Here is a 15,711-nt window from a genome sequence, read left to right on the forward strand (position 1 = left end):
TGGCATTGCTGTCTAAAGGGAGGGCATGTTTCCTGTGGCGCTGAACGGTTTGCCATGCTTGGGGCCACGCTCAAATCTGATGATACAATCACAAAATCGAACATTGACCTTTTGGTGTGTGTGCTGTGGTACCAAGTACACTTGCATTTCTCCACTCTGATCAGATCCATGAGGCTGTTCCTCCCAATCATGTACACACTATTAAATCTTTTGTTTCACAAGATGAGGTTTTGCGTTAAATCAATCTTTAAAATGTATTGTAAAACATGAGATTTTGGTCTCAAAGGTTTGCTTAAATCTGCCCTACTAGCACAGCAGAGGTTTTCAAACTGTGGATACGAATTGTAGAGAGTGCATAGAAGCTGAACAATGCCAGAAAATAAATATTTAAATGACCATTTCAGACCTGCCAACCAGTTTACCATTAATGCATGCAGCAAGACAATGTCCCTAAATCACACAAGTAAGTCTACAAAGAAATGGTTAAAGCAGAAGAAATGTAACATTTTGGAATTGCCAAGTCAAAGTCTAGACCAACCCAATAAATGTTGCGGAAGGACCTAAAAAGAGCAGTTTATGCAAGGAAGCCCACTAACATCACTGAGTTACAGTTTTCTAAGGAGGAATGGGCTAAAATTTCTCCAATTCCATTGTATAGGATTTATCACCATCTCTGCAGTTTTGCCTTCACCCCTGTTGCCACCCCAGAGTCATCTGACATTTAACATGCACAAAGCAAGCTAATCACCACAGCATACAAATCCCCACTCTTTTAGTTGAAGAGATCACTAACAAAAAGGCAGTTTTCACAGACACTCACATCCTGCATGGGCCCATAAATAGGGCCCTGTGGCAGCAGAGTGTGGTCGAGCATTTGCTTTGGATGGAGAGAGGCGGTGGCTTGAACCAGCAGGTAATGAATGAACATTCTCAACTTGTGTGTTAATACAGGAAACATACTCTTACGGTTGTTTTTCCTTTGAGTAGAAGCTGTAAACCAGAGACTTTTCCAAAGAGCCTGAAAGTGCACCACAGAATTGAGTGTGGGTAAGTCCTTGCACTATGCCATAGCAAACACTGCATAGCTGCAGTGTGAAAGAGTGCAGATCCCAAGAGTCTTTCACAACCACAAAGGAGCTAGCAAGGACCTGCCAGTCTTTCCCTAAAATACCGTTGAGACAGGAGTTGAACATGACTGCTGGTAAGTCATTATCAGCCTATAAGAATCTGCTAGACATGGCTGTAGACATGCTAGTTCACAGGGGATGTAGAATAGTCAGAGGATAGTAATGCTAATACGGGAAAATCAATTTGAATTTCCAGTCCACTGGAAACGTGGCTTTATAAACCATGAAGGGAATTTTCTGTGAATTATGTCCTTATACACCTCATACATTTTTAGAAATATACTGTTTGTTTAAAAGGCCCATTATATGAATAATATGATGTAAATCTGTTGGAGTCCCACACAGATTCAGTGGATAATCTCATCTGGATACTGTAGACTTGTACCTAAGACCTGCTGCTGTGATCATAAAAACTGTGATGTTCATACTGAACATCCTTTCAACACATTTAGTACTGTTTGACTATATAGTATACACTTGTTATGATTTGTAATCCCACTATCAAACAGAAGAGGATCGGTTACATTTTGATTCCTTGTTCATCTAAAGGCATCGCCCTTTGTCATCCCCTTTTCTTGCCATTTTTGTATTCAACTTGCTCATTACAGATCTAAATCAACAGCTGGATTCATGTAAAACTGTTTTGTGACAACAGCTACTGTTAAAAGTGCTATACAAATAAAATTTAATTGAATTGAAGTAACCCATGCAGGTGAATGTAAAATCTTTTTAGTAATGTTGGTTGTGGATTTTTTCTGGTCAAGATATAAGAAAATGTCTATAAAAACCTTTGCATACATACAAGGTTTGTATGTGTACAAAATCTCATACATACAAGCTTCTCCTCTTATCATTTATTGAAAACACCACTTCAATAAACGTCTTGAAAACACTGTTTTGTGGTTTAAGACATTTATTGTTATATTAGTTAATTCTACAGACAGGTTTTGAGAAAGCTTTTTAATATTTATGTACAGCAGTGAGGTATCAAATACATCTGCAATAAACTAGAGAAGATCTATAGTTTAACCATTATACAAAACTGTGACTCCTGCACAGTTTGTAAGAAGTTGGGCTGCCAGTTATTTCCTTAGTTTTGAAATAGTGGACAGCGTATAGATGCAAAGGGACTATAATTACATTCGTCAAATACTGTAACAATATGGTTTATCCAGTTGGCTGAAGAACAGAGCCAAAGACCAATACAAACATTAAACTATTGTCTCCTAATATAGACCAAGTACAATATAACTTGCAGTCAATAGAAACTGTGCACCTACTGAACTAAAAAAAAAAAAAAAAAAAAAATTTTAGTGACTAAAATAATTATGTGTAAAACATACTTTTTAAAATAAAAAGAAATTTTAAAAGAATTAAGAAATGTTTAATATAGAAATTCATAAGAAATACCTGTGATCCAGCTGTGTGGGCTGTGAAGATGCGGGCAGTTGTAAATGACAAGATACTTGATGGAGGGAAACACTTCATTAACAGCCTTCATTCCAACATCAGTGATGATTCCTGGGTTTTCTATTACATCAGCAAGGCCATATTTGACCAACTCAGTATGACTCAATTTACCTATGAAAGAATGACTTGCAATGAGTTCCAAGAAAATAAGAGACCAATTTTGGCACAAGATTAGCTGTAATAATACACTGCGTTTTATAGAATCCTTTCCAAGCCATTTCTCAATATCAAAACCAACAATATTATTTTAAATAGAACAGAACAATACACCGAGAACAATCCTCGAAAAGTAATACATAACTTAGTGTTTTCAAAGATTTTATAGAGTACGATGCGTACAGTGTCCCCTCTTCTAACCAAACATGATTTGACATAAAACGGAGTGTTAATTCAAATAAAATTCAAAATAAAAATGTATTTTTTATTTTGTAGTTGTGGCCCTATGGTTATATAAAAATGTATCTACATATATCAAAACACAGTGCATACAAACAGAAATTGTTCTCATCATTCGCTATGTATGATTCCACTATGTGACTACGAGATACGTCGCTACAGATGGGTAATAACCGATGCAGTCATCTAATTGATCTCCGCTAAGCACTATCTGATCCAATATAAACACAGAAAAATGGATGGATTTGGAAAGGCAACAACTGACTTTTTATGGATATTGACTTTGATCCACTGCACCACTACTACAAGCTGATCTTTGTCTCATCTGTCCACAAACTGTTGTTCCAGAATTGTATGGGCTTTTGTAAAGGAGTTTTTTGTCAACCGTTAATCTAATCTTCCTGTCTTTGATGCTTACCAAAGCATCAAAGACAGGAAGTTTACATCTTGTGGTAAACTCTCTGTATTTACTCTGGTGTAGTCTTCTCTTGATTGTTGACTGACAAATATGCCTGCCTCCTTGAGGGTGTTCTTGGCCAAACTTCTGTGAAGGGGTTTTTCTTCACCAGAGAAAGAATTCTTCTGCCATCTACCACAGCTGTTTTCTGTGGGCTTCTGGGCCTTTTGATGTGCCTGAGTTGAGCAGTGATTCCTTTCTTTTTAAGCATTTACCAAATAGTTGATTTGTTATTTGTTTTGATTTGAAATAGTTTTTGCTATGTCTCTGATGGGTTTGTTTTGATGGCTTGTTGCACTGGTAGTGACAGCTCTTTGGAATTCATATTGAGAGTTAACAGCAACAGATTTTAAAATACCACACTTGAAATCAACTCTAGACCTTTCACCTTCAATTCTTCACTTAGCCCTGGCTATTACCTAAATCCTTTAAATGAGCAGTGATCAAAAGCCTGATTAAAAAACCTGACCTTGACCCCTGTCAGCTGTCCAACTACAGGCCAATATCAAACCTCCCCTTTCTCTCCAACATCCTAGAAAAGGTTGCAGCACAGCAGTTTTGCTCATACCTATAGAGGAATATCATTTTTATGTACATATGAAATTTATCAATCAGAATTTAGGCCTCGTAGCACAACGACAGCACTGGCTAAAGTGGTAAATAACCCACTACTGATCAGGGTTGTGTCCTTGCTTGTGCAGCTTGACCTTAGTGCAGCTCGACAACACTGATCATACCATTCTCCTTGATAGACTAGAAAATGTTGTTGGAGTTAAGGGAACAGCCCTCCCCTGGCTCAGGTTTTATTTGACTGATCGTTATCAGTTTGTAGACATAAATGGTGATTTCTCTATGCACACTAGGGTAATGTTTGGTGTTCCACAAGATTTTGTTTTAGGCTCACTGATTTTTTCTCTATATATATGCTATTTGAGTAAAATTATTCGTAAACATGGTATTACCTTCCACTGTTATGCATGATGACAGTTGTGTGTTTCAGCAAAGCCAGATGAGAGACACCAGCTTAATTAAGGTGAGGAATGTGTAAAGGACATTACACACTGGATGCTCAGTAACTTTCTTCTACTTAATTCAGACGAGACAGAAGTATTTGTACTAGGACCACAGGCAGCTAGAAGTAAGCTTTATGATTACACAGAAATCAGGATTATTGTAATGCCTTGCTGTCTTGATGTTCCATTAGGTGCATTAACAAGCTATAGTTAGTGCAGAATGCAGCAGCTAGAGTCCTTACTAGAATCACAATATGACTACATCACTCCTATCTTAATCCACACTGCACTGACTCCCAGTCCAATTTTGCACTGATTATAAAATAGTACTATTAACACAGTACCTGAGCAAACCTCTGGTCTTCCATGTCTACTTCGATCAAAAGGTGCAGGCTCGTTGTTGGTACCTCGAATAGTATAGCTACATCAGGGGGCAGAGCTTTCTTTTACAAAGCCCCACAGTTATGGAACAGCCTTCCAATTACTGTTTGGGACTCAGATACAGTCTCAGTTGGTAAGTCTAGGCTGAAAACTTTTTTTTTTTCTAAAAAGTGTTAATTTTCCCTATGTATGGGAGACTTTTGGGACACCCTGTAGTATATAGTTATAGAAGGTAAATTATTTATAATCGCACTATCCAGTGTCATCCAGATGAGGATGGGTTGCCTTTTGAGTTTAGCTCCTCTCAAAGTTTCTTCCTCATTAGGGATAAATTAAAAAATTAAAAAATCACCCGTAGAACTCCATGCCCACAGTGAAGCAGAACACAAATTACTCCAGCAAAAGATTACCCTTTAATCTAAGTGCTTCACTCAACTAAAACAGAAGTTTGGCTCCAGCAAACTAAGAAGGCTTAGTCCTAAATATAGTAGCCAAAATTTAAAAATATCTATAAACAGTTTATTAAAAAAAAAAAAATAAATTAAAAAAAAAAAAAGGTCCAATAGTTATCTAAAACTAAAAAAAAAAAAAAAAAAAAAAAAAAAAGTTTAGTGCATCAGTTGGCTAATGCTAAAACAGCTCAAGCCATGAGACTCAAAGCTAAAACATAAATAGATGCCAAATGCCATTTATACACACATATATACACACAGTCAGGTCCATAAGTATTTGGAAAGTGACAATTTTTGTATTTTTGCCTCTGTACACCACCATCTGAAATAAAACAATCAAGATGTGAGTAAAGTGTAGACTTTCAGCTTTAATTCAATATTTACCAAAAATATTGCATTAACTGTTTAAGAATTACTTTGCTTTAAAAAATAAATAAATAAAAAAAAAACCTCCCCATTTTCACAAGCTCAAAAGTAATTGGACAATTGACTGCAGTTTCATGGCCAGGTGTGGCCTGTTTCCTTGTTATTTCATGACAAATTAAGGAGATAAAAGGCCTGGAGTTGATTGCTTGTGTTGAAGTTGCATTTGTTAGCTGGTAATGGGAACTCTCAATATGTGGTCCAAAGAGCTGCCGATGAGCGCTGAAGTAGGCCATCATTAGGCTGAAATCAACAATTTGGTACATTCTTATAAAGAAGGAATGCACTGGCGAGCTCAGCAACACCTATGGTCTTCCAGGCCTTTAAAAGACAACTAAATTGGATGATGGCAGAACTCTTTCCTTGGTGAAGTAAAATCCCTTCACAACATCTAGCCAAGTCAAGAACAAGGAGGTAGGCTTACCATTGTCAAAGTCTCCATTCAAGAGATGCCTTCATGAATGTAAATACAGAGGGTTTACCTCAAGATGCAAACCACTCGTAACACTCAAAAACAGAAAGGCCAGATTAGACTGCTAGAAAACATCTAAAAAATCCTGCCCAATTCTGGAACAAGATTCTTTGGACAGATAAAACCAAGATTAACTTGTACCAAAATTATATGAAGAGTATGTAGAAGGAAAGGACAGGCTCATGATCCAAAGCATACCACATCGCCTGTCAAACATGGAGGCAGTGTTGTGGCATGGGAATGTATGGCTGCCAATGGAACTGGGTCCCTGGTTTTTATTGACGTGACTGTTGATAAAAGTAGCAGGATGAATTCTGAAGCATATAGAGCTACTCTTTCTGCTCAGATTCAGTCAAATACTGCAAAACTGATAGGACAGCGCTTCACAGTACAGATAGCTAATGATGCAAAACATACTGCAAAAGCAGCTCAAGAGCTTCTTACAGCAAAGAAATGGAATGTTTTTAAATGGTCGAGTCAATCACCTGACCTCAACCCAATTGAGCACACTTACTGAAGACAAAACTGAAGGCAGGATGAGACACAAATAAGCAGCAACCGAAGGCAGCTGCAATTCAGGCCTGGCAAGGGAGGAAACTCAGCATTTGGCGATGTCCATGGGTTCCAGACTTTAGCCAGTCAAGATTTGCTTCCAAGTATCAAAAATATTCTTTATCTTTATTATTATGTTAGTTTGTCCAATTACTTTTGAGCCTCAACAACTATGGGTGGGACTATGTATTAAAAAAAAAAAAAAAAAAAAAAAAAAAAAAAAATAAAAAATTGGCTGTACTTCCTAATGGTTACCGTGATATTTTTGTTAAACCCCTTGAAAGTCAACACTGATCACATCTTGACTGCTTCATTTCCAGTTGTGGTGAAGTACACTGTCACTGTTCAAATGCTTATGGGCCCGACTATAAATGTACAGGCAAAAGCAATATTTGTTTATTTATTTTCATATTATTGTTAATATTATTATTGGAAACAAGACTAGGCAGTGTAACAGTGTACCAATAATATTGCAGAAGTCATTCTGCATTGTCATTAAAGAGAGTCATAGTATCCATTAATATGGAATTGTGACTCAAGCACACAGAGAAGCTTTCACGTATGAGGGTACCTCCATTTGACAAGCACTGGCAGACAACATGTGCAAACTTGGGTTTGTGCCTTCTCATCAGGGCCAACACTGTCCACGAGTCAATTTTAAGTTTTTGATACTCTGGTGGTGGGAAAGGGTGTTGTATTACCCATCTTACTTGTATCCTTGCCCTTAGTAGCTTGTAATGCCTACAAACTCAAGAAATCAACAGTCAGAGTCCTTCTATACACAAGTATACTTGGCCAATAAACTGCTGGAATCTGCTTCTATTACAATAGCCAATGCGTCCACCTTTATGACTGGTGATGCCTCTAGTTTTCCCATCATTTTTTATCCTAATAGCTAGATAATTAATCTGTTTAAATTCCTTTAGGTAGGTACTATGCATCCACAGATAGACGATTACCTTTCAGTAACCCGGAAGGACGCAAGCCAGTAAATCACACTAGTAACAAACGAAATGGCCCTCCAAGGCACTGTCTCATGCTCTCTCTGGTCTGACACTCTGATGGACGGATATCAAAGAGGGGACAACTCACAACTCTTGCTGGTTGAAAATCAACCAATTCCGCTCAACAATTTGGTTTGTTCATTTGTTTCATACTTGTTCATTTGAAAGCTTCCCAGTTTGCTTTCACTTTCAACCGTAGGTGGAACAGCTGGCGTTTAAACCTCGTTGGACAGCTGGACCTCTGCTAGATGTAAAGACAACTGAATAGAAATTCACAAGAAATTAACTCACAAACTCATTCACACACACACAGAGAGATGAAGCTTCTAAATATGCTGCATGACCATTCATTCAAAGCGCACAAAGAACCAGGATTGAAAGGCTCAAGCCCCATTCCTCTCGTGCACTACGAACTGAATACAACTAAGACTGTTGGTTGTATATAGTTTTACTGCTTTGAGTAATGCTTTTATTACAATCAGCATTCTGTTAAACATTCTGTTGAGTCTTTCTAGGGAGAAGAAAAAAAAAAAAAAAAAAGAATCATGTGCTTCCTATTAGTGTCAGTGTTTGTATCCATTTAGAGTGCATTATCAGAATCAGAATAACGTATTAATATTCGGTCATATTCCTTGAATAGACCCCTTTTCCACCTACACAATTATAACATTTACACAAGTACTGAAGCACCCTTGGCAGTGATTACAGCTTTCAGCCGTCATGGGTATGATGTTAGAAGCTTGGCACATCTGAATTTTGAGGTCTTAGATATCTAATCTGTGCCAGAAATAAATCAACAACATCCACACAAGTCCATAAATAAAAAACTGTGTTACCAGTATGTTAACCCCTTTTGGCCTCACAATCATCAATCATGGACACTTTCATTTCAGATATTTTTTTGAGACTTCACCATTCCTGAAAAAGTGTGTCACCTTGCAGTGTTGGCCCAGGCTAAGAAGTTAAGAAGCTAAGTTCACAGTCTTTACCTCTCTCACCAAAAGGTAGAACCCGTGTGTGTGGAATTCTCTGTGTGCTTGCTTCACGGTCCAATGCTTGCAGATACTGTTTTGTGTGATCACAGCGCCTCTCACTTGTCTCCATTTTTCACAGTATAGATTCTCAACTGTCCAATTATCAGACTGCTTGTGAATCAAGGCAATCCAAGCACAAAAGGCAAGAATAATTGTGAATTCTGAATTCTGAAAATAATACATTTTAACAACTGATTTAATCAGTTTATACGACAGGTTGTCTCATACTTACACTGTAATAGGAACTCATCAACATATCCAAGATGCAAAGTCTCAAATTGTGGAAACTCAAGTTCAGCCATTTTCAGTGCAGAAAAGACCCCATCTTTGGTTAAGGAAGGCTGGATTCGAACTTCATGCAATCTGAAGTCCAACAAAATTATATTAATTATGATATTTATTAAAACACTAATAAACACTAATCAAGAGCATATTTTCATGACAGAGCCACTCTTACCCATGTGCAGCAGTAATGATGAGGTAGCCTAAGTCCACTTCAAGCGCATTCTTACAGGCACCAAATACAATAGTGCGCAAATTGCGAAATCCTCCTAGAACATAAATCATGTTACATTGACATAAAAACAACACAGCTACAACAGGTTGCTCTGTTACTATGCAAACTATATCTATGAAACAATAGACACAATACACACACACCCACATACAGGGAAACTAAGACAAATAACAGAGGAAGGATAAACGAGAAACACTGCTACATGGCTACATGCTAACAGCATAAATAATGAAACATATTGGTTGAACTGCTAATTTAACTGCAATCTGCAGAGATTTATTTTTTGTTTGGATTTATAAGCAACCAGATGAGTGCATAAGCTAACTTTAGACAACTGTCACATTAATAACCTAAGAGCATGTCCGTTCTGCAGCTTGGCCCATTTCAGATGCTGCACATGACGAGTCTACACATTCTACACATTCCTGTTAAAATGGCAAGTTTTTGTGACTGAAAAAAAATAAATCAAGATAAATCATGTCAGAACTTGCGTGAACTTGAGGAGCACCACAGTGACATTATCAAGGACAGGACGGCCCTCCAAAATTTACAAAAGGACAAGGCAAAAACTTACGAAGGAGGCTGCCAAGAGACCAACAGCAACCTTAAAGGAGCCGCAGGAATATCTGACAAGTACTGATTACTCTCTGCATGTGACAATCTCTCATATTTTTCACATGTCTGGACTATGGAGTAGGGTGGCTAGATAAAAGCCCATCGGCAAAAGGTATAATTTCATAATTCCAAAAGGTACATTTGGTGCAAAAAAAAAAAGCACATCACCAAAAGAACACTATACACAGTGCAGCACGGTGGTGGGAGTATCATGCATTAGAACTTCTGCTATTTTTCAGCCAGAACTAGGGTTTTTAATCAAGGTAGAGGGCATCAAGAATAGCTACAAATACCAATTGATTTTATTGCAAAACCTTCTGGTGTCTGCTAGTAAGCTGAAGATGAAAAGGAATTTGATCTTTGAGCATGACAATGACCCAAAGCATACATCCAAATCAACATTCAATCAAGGAATGACATAACCAAAAGAAGATGAATATTTCTGAATGACCTAGCCAGAGCCCAGACCTGAATCCAACTAAAAATCTGTCAGGTGACCTGAAGCAGGCTGTCCACAGGAGATGCCCTTACAATTTGATGGATCTAGTATGTTTTTGCAAGAAAGAGTGGGAAAATATTGCCAAGTCATAATTTGTCACGCTGATAGACTCTTACCCAAAAAGACTGGGTGGTGTAATGAAATCAAAAGGCGTTTCGACAAAGTATTAGTTTAGGGGTGTGCACACTTATGCAAGGTTACCGTAAGTTATCGTAAGTTTATTTTTCTTCTTTTTTTTTTTTGATATAAAGGTTTCTGATTATTTTTCAATGTATTTGTATACTTTCCAACTGCACATTAAAGATAAAAAAAGATCTGACATGATTCATCTTAGCGTCATTTTTTTCTTCACAAAAACCTGCCCTTTCAACAGAAGTGTGCAGTTTTATGTCCATTGTAAATATCAGTACAAGATATTGCTTCAATCAATAGGCATGCTAAATTTAAATAATATATATATATATATATATATATATATTTTTTTTTTTTAAAGATCTGATGATACAAATAAGTTTGACTTTGAAAACTTGTTTTAAGAGCATATTGGTTTGCAATAAAAATAATGGCTAGAACAATCTGTGCAACTATCATTAGTAATCCAGACGAAACTGATGACTTTTAAGGGGGGGTCGAATTCTTTTGCAAGGCACTGTATATACATGCATTAAAGTTTCCCTAATTTCCCCCACTAGGGGAATGCATGAATGCAAGTATATACGGTGCCTTGAAAAAGAATTCATAAAACAAACCCCAAATGGTTAATATACTATACACTCACAGAGCACTTTATAAGAAACTCCTTTACACCTACTCATTCATGCAATTATCTAATCTGTCAATCGTGTGGTAACAGTGCATAAAATCATACAGATATGAGCCAGCAGCTTCAGGTAATGATTGCATCAACCATCTGAATGGGGAAAAAATGTGATTTTAGTGGTTTTGACCATGGTATGACTCTTGCTGCCAGACAGGCTGGTTTCAGTGTTTCTATAACTGCTGATCTCCTGGGATTGTCATGCAAAACAGTCTCTGGAGTTTATTCAGAATGGTGCAATAAAGAAAAAACATCCAGTGAGCGGCAGTTTTGTGGACAGAAACACCTTATTGATGAGACCTGGCAAATCATCTCAAGGGAGGAAACTCAGCATTTGGTGATCTCCATGGGGTCCAGACTTCAGGTAGTCATTGACTGCAAAGGATTTACCTCCAAGTAATAAAAATAATCCTAATATTTATGATTATATTGGTTTGTCCCATTACTTTTGAGCCTGTGAAAATGGAGGAACTCTGTAAAAAATGGCTGTAATTCCTAAACAGTTAATGCAATATTTTTGTTAAACCCCTTGAACTAAAGCTGAAAGTCTTAAAAGTACACTTCAGTCACATCTTGACTGCTTCATTTCAAATTCACTGTGGTGGTGTACAGAGGCAAAATTACCAAAACTGTGTCACTGTCCCAATATTTATGAACCTGACTGTATTTCTCTTTATTAAATAGAGTATAATAAAATTATTTTAACCATGAAATTAGAAACTATGTCTAGAAATAGGCTTAATTGTCTTATATTTGTTAGATAACAATCTCATTATAAGAAATATTTGATAACTTTTCCCTTACTCAAAATATCTTCACTTGCTAAGCTATCAATTTTTGCAATGCAGGATAAGAAAACAAGTCTATCATAGCTTTGGATGACAGAAAAATTGTAGCTTGGGCTGGAGTCTGACAGCTCCAAAATCTGCATGCGGTATGGCATGTGTATGTCGACAAGAAGAGAAAAGAAAAATAAGTGACGTGGCATGAAGGTATGTATAGCAAATACTATGTCAGTCACGTAATGACCTTGTTGAAAGTCTTGGCATGCATGCACAGGTGCAAGATAGGATATTCAGGTGTAAGAAACTGTCTGTGGCAGTTAAGAGGGGTGAAATAGTAATAATAAGATCTTGCTGATCATCTCCGTGCCACAAAAAGTTCTTAGTTGGAGAAGTTGCCAAGCTGGAGAATTTTGTGAAAAAAAAAAAAGAATCAGCAATGGAGGCAGAAATGCATATGGTAGACAGTAAGGCCAGTCACATGTCAGTGTGTCCTGTCCCAGCAGACAGGCTAGCTCCACTGGGGAGACCCACAGTTAGCAATGAGTTGAGATCCCATCAGTCAAAAGGACCTGTGCATTCCGGGTAGGCAAGTTGCTCTCAGTGAGGCTAACCTCCAGGCAGTGAGGGAGGTGTCTGTGGTGACTCCTTCTCCCTCCAGTAGGGCATCACTACCAGGCAGACCTCTTTCATGAGAAAAGTCTCAATCTCCAGGGAGCTAAAGCTTGTGCCCCTTCCACCTGTATCTGTGGTATTTGGGGTCTAGCCGCTAATAGTTTTGAAAGTTACAGTACGCCCAAAGGAACTGCCAGTGTACCAGTGCACCTCCAGTTGACAAACCTAGCATCCTCAATGTTAGTCGGTCACATAGCACATAGCAGCCTGTCCGAATTTGACATATCGTGAACTTGAATTTCAATGTCTGGAAGGTTAAATTCAAAAAGCATGTGTTGTAGAGCAATGGGGACATTCCTGTGGATGCAAAGCACTAATAATTTCTGATGGCCATAATGAAAAGTACAAGAGGTGTTTTTATATAGTCAACAGCCAACAACATAGTTGCTTTTAATTTCAAGAAAATGTATATCCTCACCCACTGACCAATTTGTCTGAGGTTGTATAGGTTACTAAAGAGTCCCTAAATAAACATATGATTGAAGTTTTGTAATGATAGCTCAATGGGTGCATGCTGACATGCTAACATACGAATGGCCAGTCAGCTTGCATTCAGCATGTCAGTATGTCAGCATGCTGACACACTGAACGCAAGCTGACTGGCCAATCACATATACGTTTTTTATATAATCATCAGGAATCCACCTTAATAAATTGGCACAATGACATAGTTTATGAATTTTTGGCTTGGTCAGACTTACAGTTCCTGTGAAACACATATTTGAATTTAACTCCACCCCATATGAATAGCCACACCCCAAAGATTGCACACGTCTTCAGAATGTCATGCAACCAATCATGTGTTAAACCTGTATGAATAAATTAAGATCCACCCTGCTAGTGTTGAACTATGAGCCAGATCTTAAGGCAGAACTACTGGGAAAAAAATAACTGCTATTCCATCCATAAAACATTTGCCAGAGGTAGTTCCGTGACCTTTCAGCTTTAGAAAGTATTGAGGCAAGTTAGTTAGCTAACTCTACTGTATAGACCAATAGCTAACCTTATATTTTGGCATATACCATTGTTGTTAAAACATATCCTGCTTCTTGTATGAACTGTTACTTAGCTCAGTTTAACTTGGGAAGACCTGCTCATTATTCTGTGGTCTCCTGCTAGTCAGTAAGCCTAATAAGTTTTGAATTTGAGCTCTATGCTCTTCCCAGTGCCACAGTTCATTCATATGCTGTGGTTGGAAATGTATCAAAAATTTAATCATTGCAGTAGTTCCCACTGTAAAACTTCTCAAAAAAGTTTGAAAAGTTTTGTTTGTGTTCAGAGACCAGGAGCTGCTAAAAAAGTGAGATGTAATAGTATATTAGACTATAGTATCAATATAAAAAGAAGCCATTGAAGTTTCAATTAAATACCATGGTCACTGATTCAAGATAGAGTGCAGAATTTAAATGTGTGGTGGCCTGGCAAAACCCTTCACCTGGTCAAATGTGATGCAGATGCATTGCAGACATTTTGACTGCCAGTATCTGATCACAAACTGAAATAATTTTGTTTCACTATGGCATGTATTTCTCCACAAACCCGATGAAAGCATGAGAAAAGCATGCTGACAATCAAATTTAACCATTTTCAGCAAACTAGCAGTTTTTACCACTGTGCTTGCCAAACCTGCTAAAGTAGAGCTTTCAAAGTATATTATGAGGGGGAAAAAATATACATTTTGGTCAAAACCTGATTTTATTATTTTTTTTAAACTTTTGTTGTTGTTTTTTAATTCAGCCAAAGCAAATTCCAACAGGTTTTTACAGTCACTGGCTGCCTTTAATGTTTTTGCTTTTTTGATTTATAGTGCAAAATGGACTTTTTATACTGAAAATGCAATCTGAATGCAGTTTAATTTTTTAATTTTCCAATTTCAAATTTGCTTGGGATTGGGGCATAGCTTTAGTTTTGGGTGGATCAATGACCCAATGCCCCCCAAAAGATGGTACTGATAACTAAATTTTGAATTTTAGCCACGGAGTCTCTTTAAATGGGGCTGAGTTGGAGATATGAACATTGTGGTTTCCCTTGTGTGTTTCAGGAACTGAATCAGAAAGAGGTTTCACTGTACATCCTATTTTCCAAGAGTTATGCTTGTTTGTGTGTGGCCCCCCCAGTGGTCAATTTGTGTGAGACTGCACCAGTTACTACTGAGTCCCTAAATGAATGCACCACTCAAGTTTCGCAAAGACAGCTTATTGGTAGCCCTGTCAAATGCCAGCTGTAACGTGATTTAGTAGGGTTATAAATCATAATATGCGAAACCTACTTTTGCAAACTAGTCCAGGATTTATGGCCTCTTTCCACAAACTTGAGGTCAAACTAGAACTGCAATAATGACCAAAAACATGTTGACATTTGAAAACAATATGGCTGCCACACATCAGTGAATTCTAAGAAAAATATCCCAAGGTTAATTGACCAAGGAATCAGTGGGGGAAAAAGAATTTTGTTTGTAGGGCTCACAGATCAAGAGATACCAAAACAAAGTATAAAAGCTTCTAATAGAGCATCACCATTAGACTGATTGGGCCCATCTTGCTTGCCTAAGCAGGGGCATGAAGTACTACCTATTTACCAAGTTTCATGCCTGTACGACTTACCGTTTGGTCTGCATGATTCGTTTCAGCTGAGAATCAGAATAATACGAAGAAAAATCCTAAAAAAAAAAATAACAGGGTTCCAGCATCTTTGGGCCTTAAAACCTTAATTAATTATACTACATTATAGGGGTAGGTCATATAATGATCTTAGATCACGAACAATTAAAATGTCTCCACTATCTGTTTTTACACAGAGATCACGTATATCATGACAGACACATTTTTTGAGTTCCAAATGCTCATACATGGCATCCCAAGTTGTTTTATGAATGAGATTTGTTATTCCAGCTCATGACAGACATAGGAGCAAACCAATAATAGCCAAGAGTAGGCGGTTCCTCAGTTATACGGAACTCTCGGATTTTACAAACCAGACATGATGCAAACAAAGATGGTTTGCAAAATATGCAAAGGTGGGATTG

At 37.5% G+C, this 15,711-nt stretch overlaps 1 protein-coding gene and 1 long non-coding RNA gene across 6 annotated transcripts in view; both read right to left on the bottom strand.

Annotated features, from left to right (window-relative positions):
* Positions 1-15,711, bottom strand: part of fbxo38 (F-box protein 38) — a 93,362-nt gene that overhangs the window by 45,561 nt on the left and 32,090 nt on the right. For all 5 annotated transcript variants that reach the window (XM_053235461.1, XM_026917724.3, XM_026917723.3 and 2 more), the window contains 3 exons: positions 9,239-9,332; positions 9,014-9,144; positions 2,538-2,708 (listed from right to left, as the gene is read on the bottom strand). In XM_053235461.1, coding sequence (XP_053091436.1) covers positions 2,538-2,708; positions 9,014-9,144; positions 9,239-9,332 — 396 coding nt within the window. The remainder of the gene's footprint in view (positions 1-2,537; positions 2,709-9,013; positions 9,145-9,238; positions 9,333-15,711) is intronic.
* LOC128318598 (uncharacterized) lies at positions 10,616-15,283 on the bottom strand. The gene is made up of 2 exons (XR_008302007.1): positions 13,298-15,283; positions 10,616-13,231 (listed from the first exon to the last, which is right to left on the bottom strand). It is a non-coding gene; the product is annotated as an uncharacterized LOC128318598 (long non-coding RNA).

This window comes from Pangasianodon hypophthalmus, chromosome 7 (assembly GCF_027358585.1).
Source record: "Pangasianodon hypophthalmus isolate fPanHyp1 chromosome 7, fPanHyp1.pri, whole genome shotgun sequence".
Lineage (NCBI taxonomy): Eukaryota > Metazoa > Chordata > Actinopteri > Siluriformes > Pangasiidae > Pangasianodon > Pangasianodon hypophthalmus.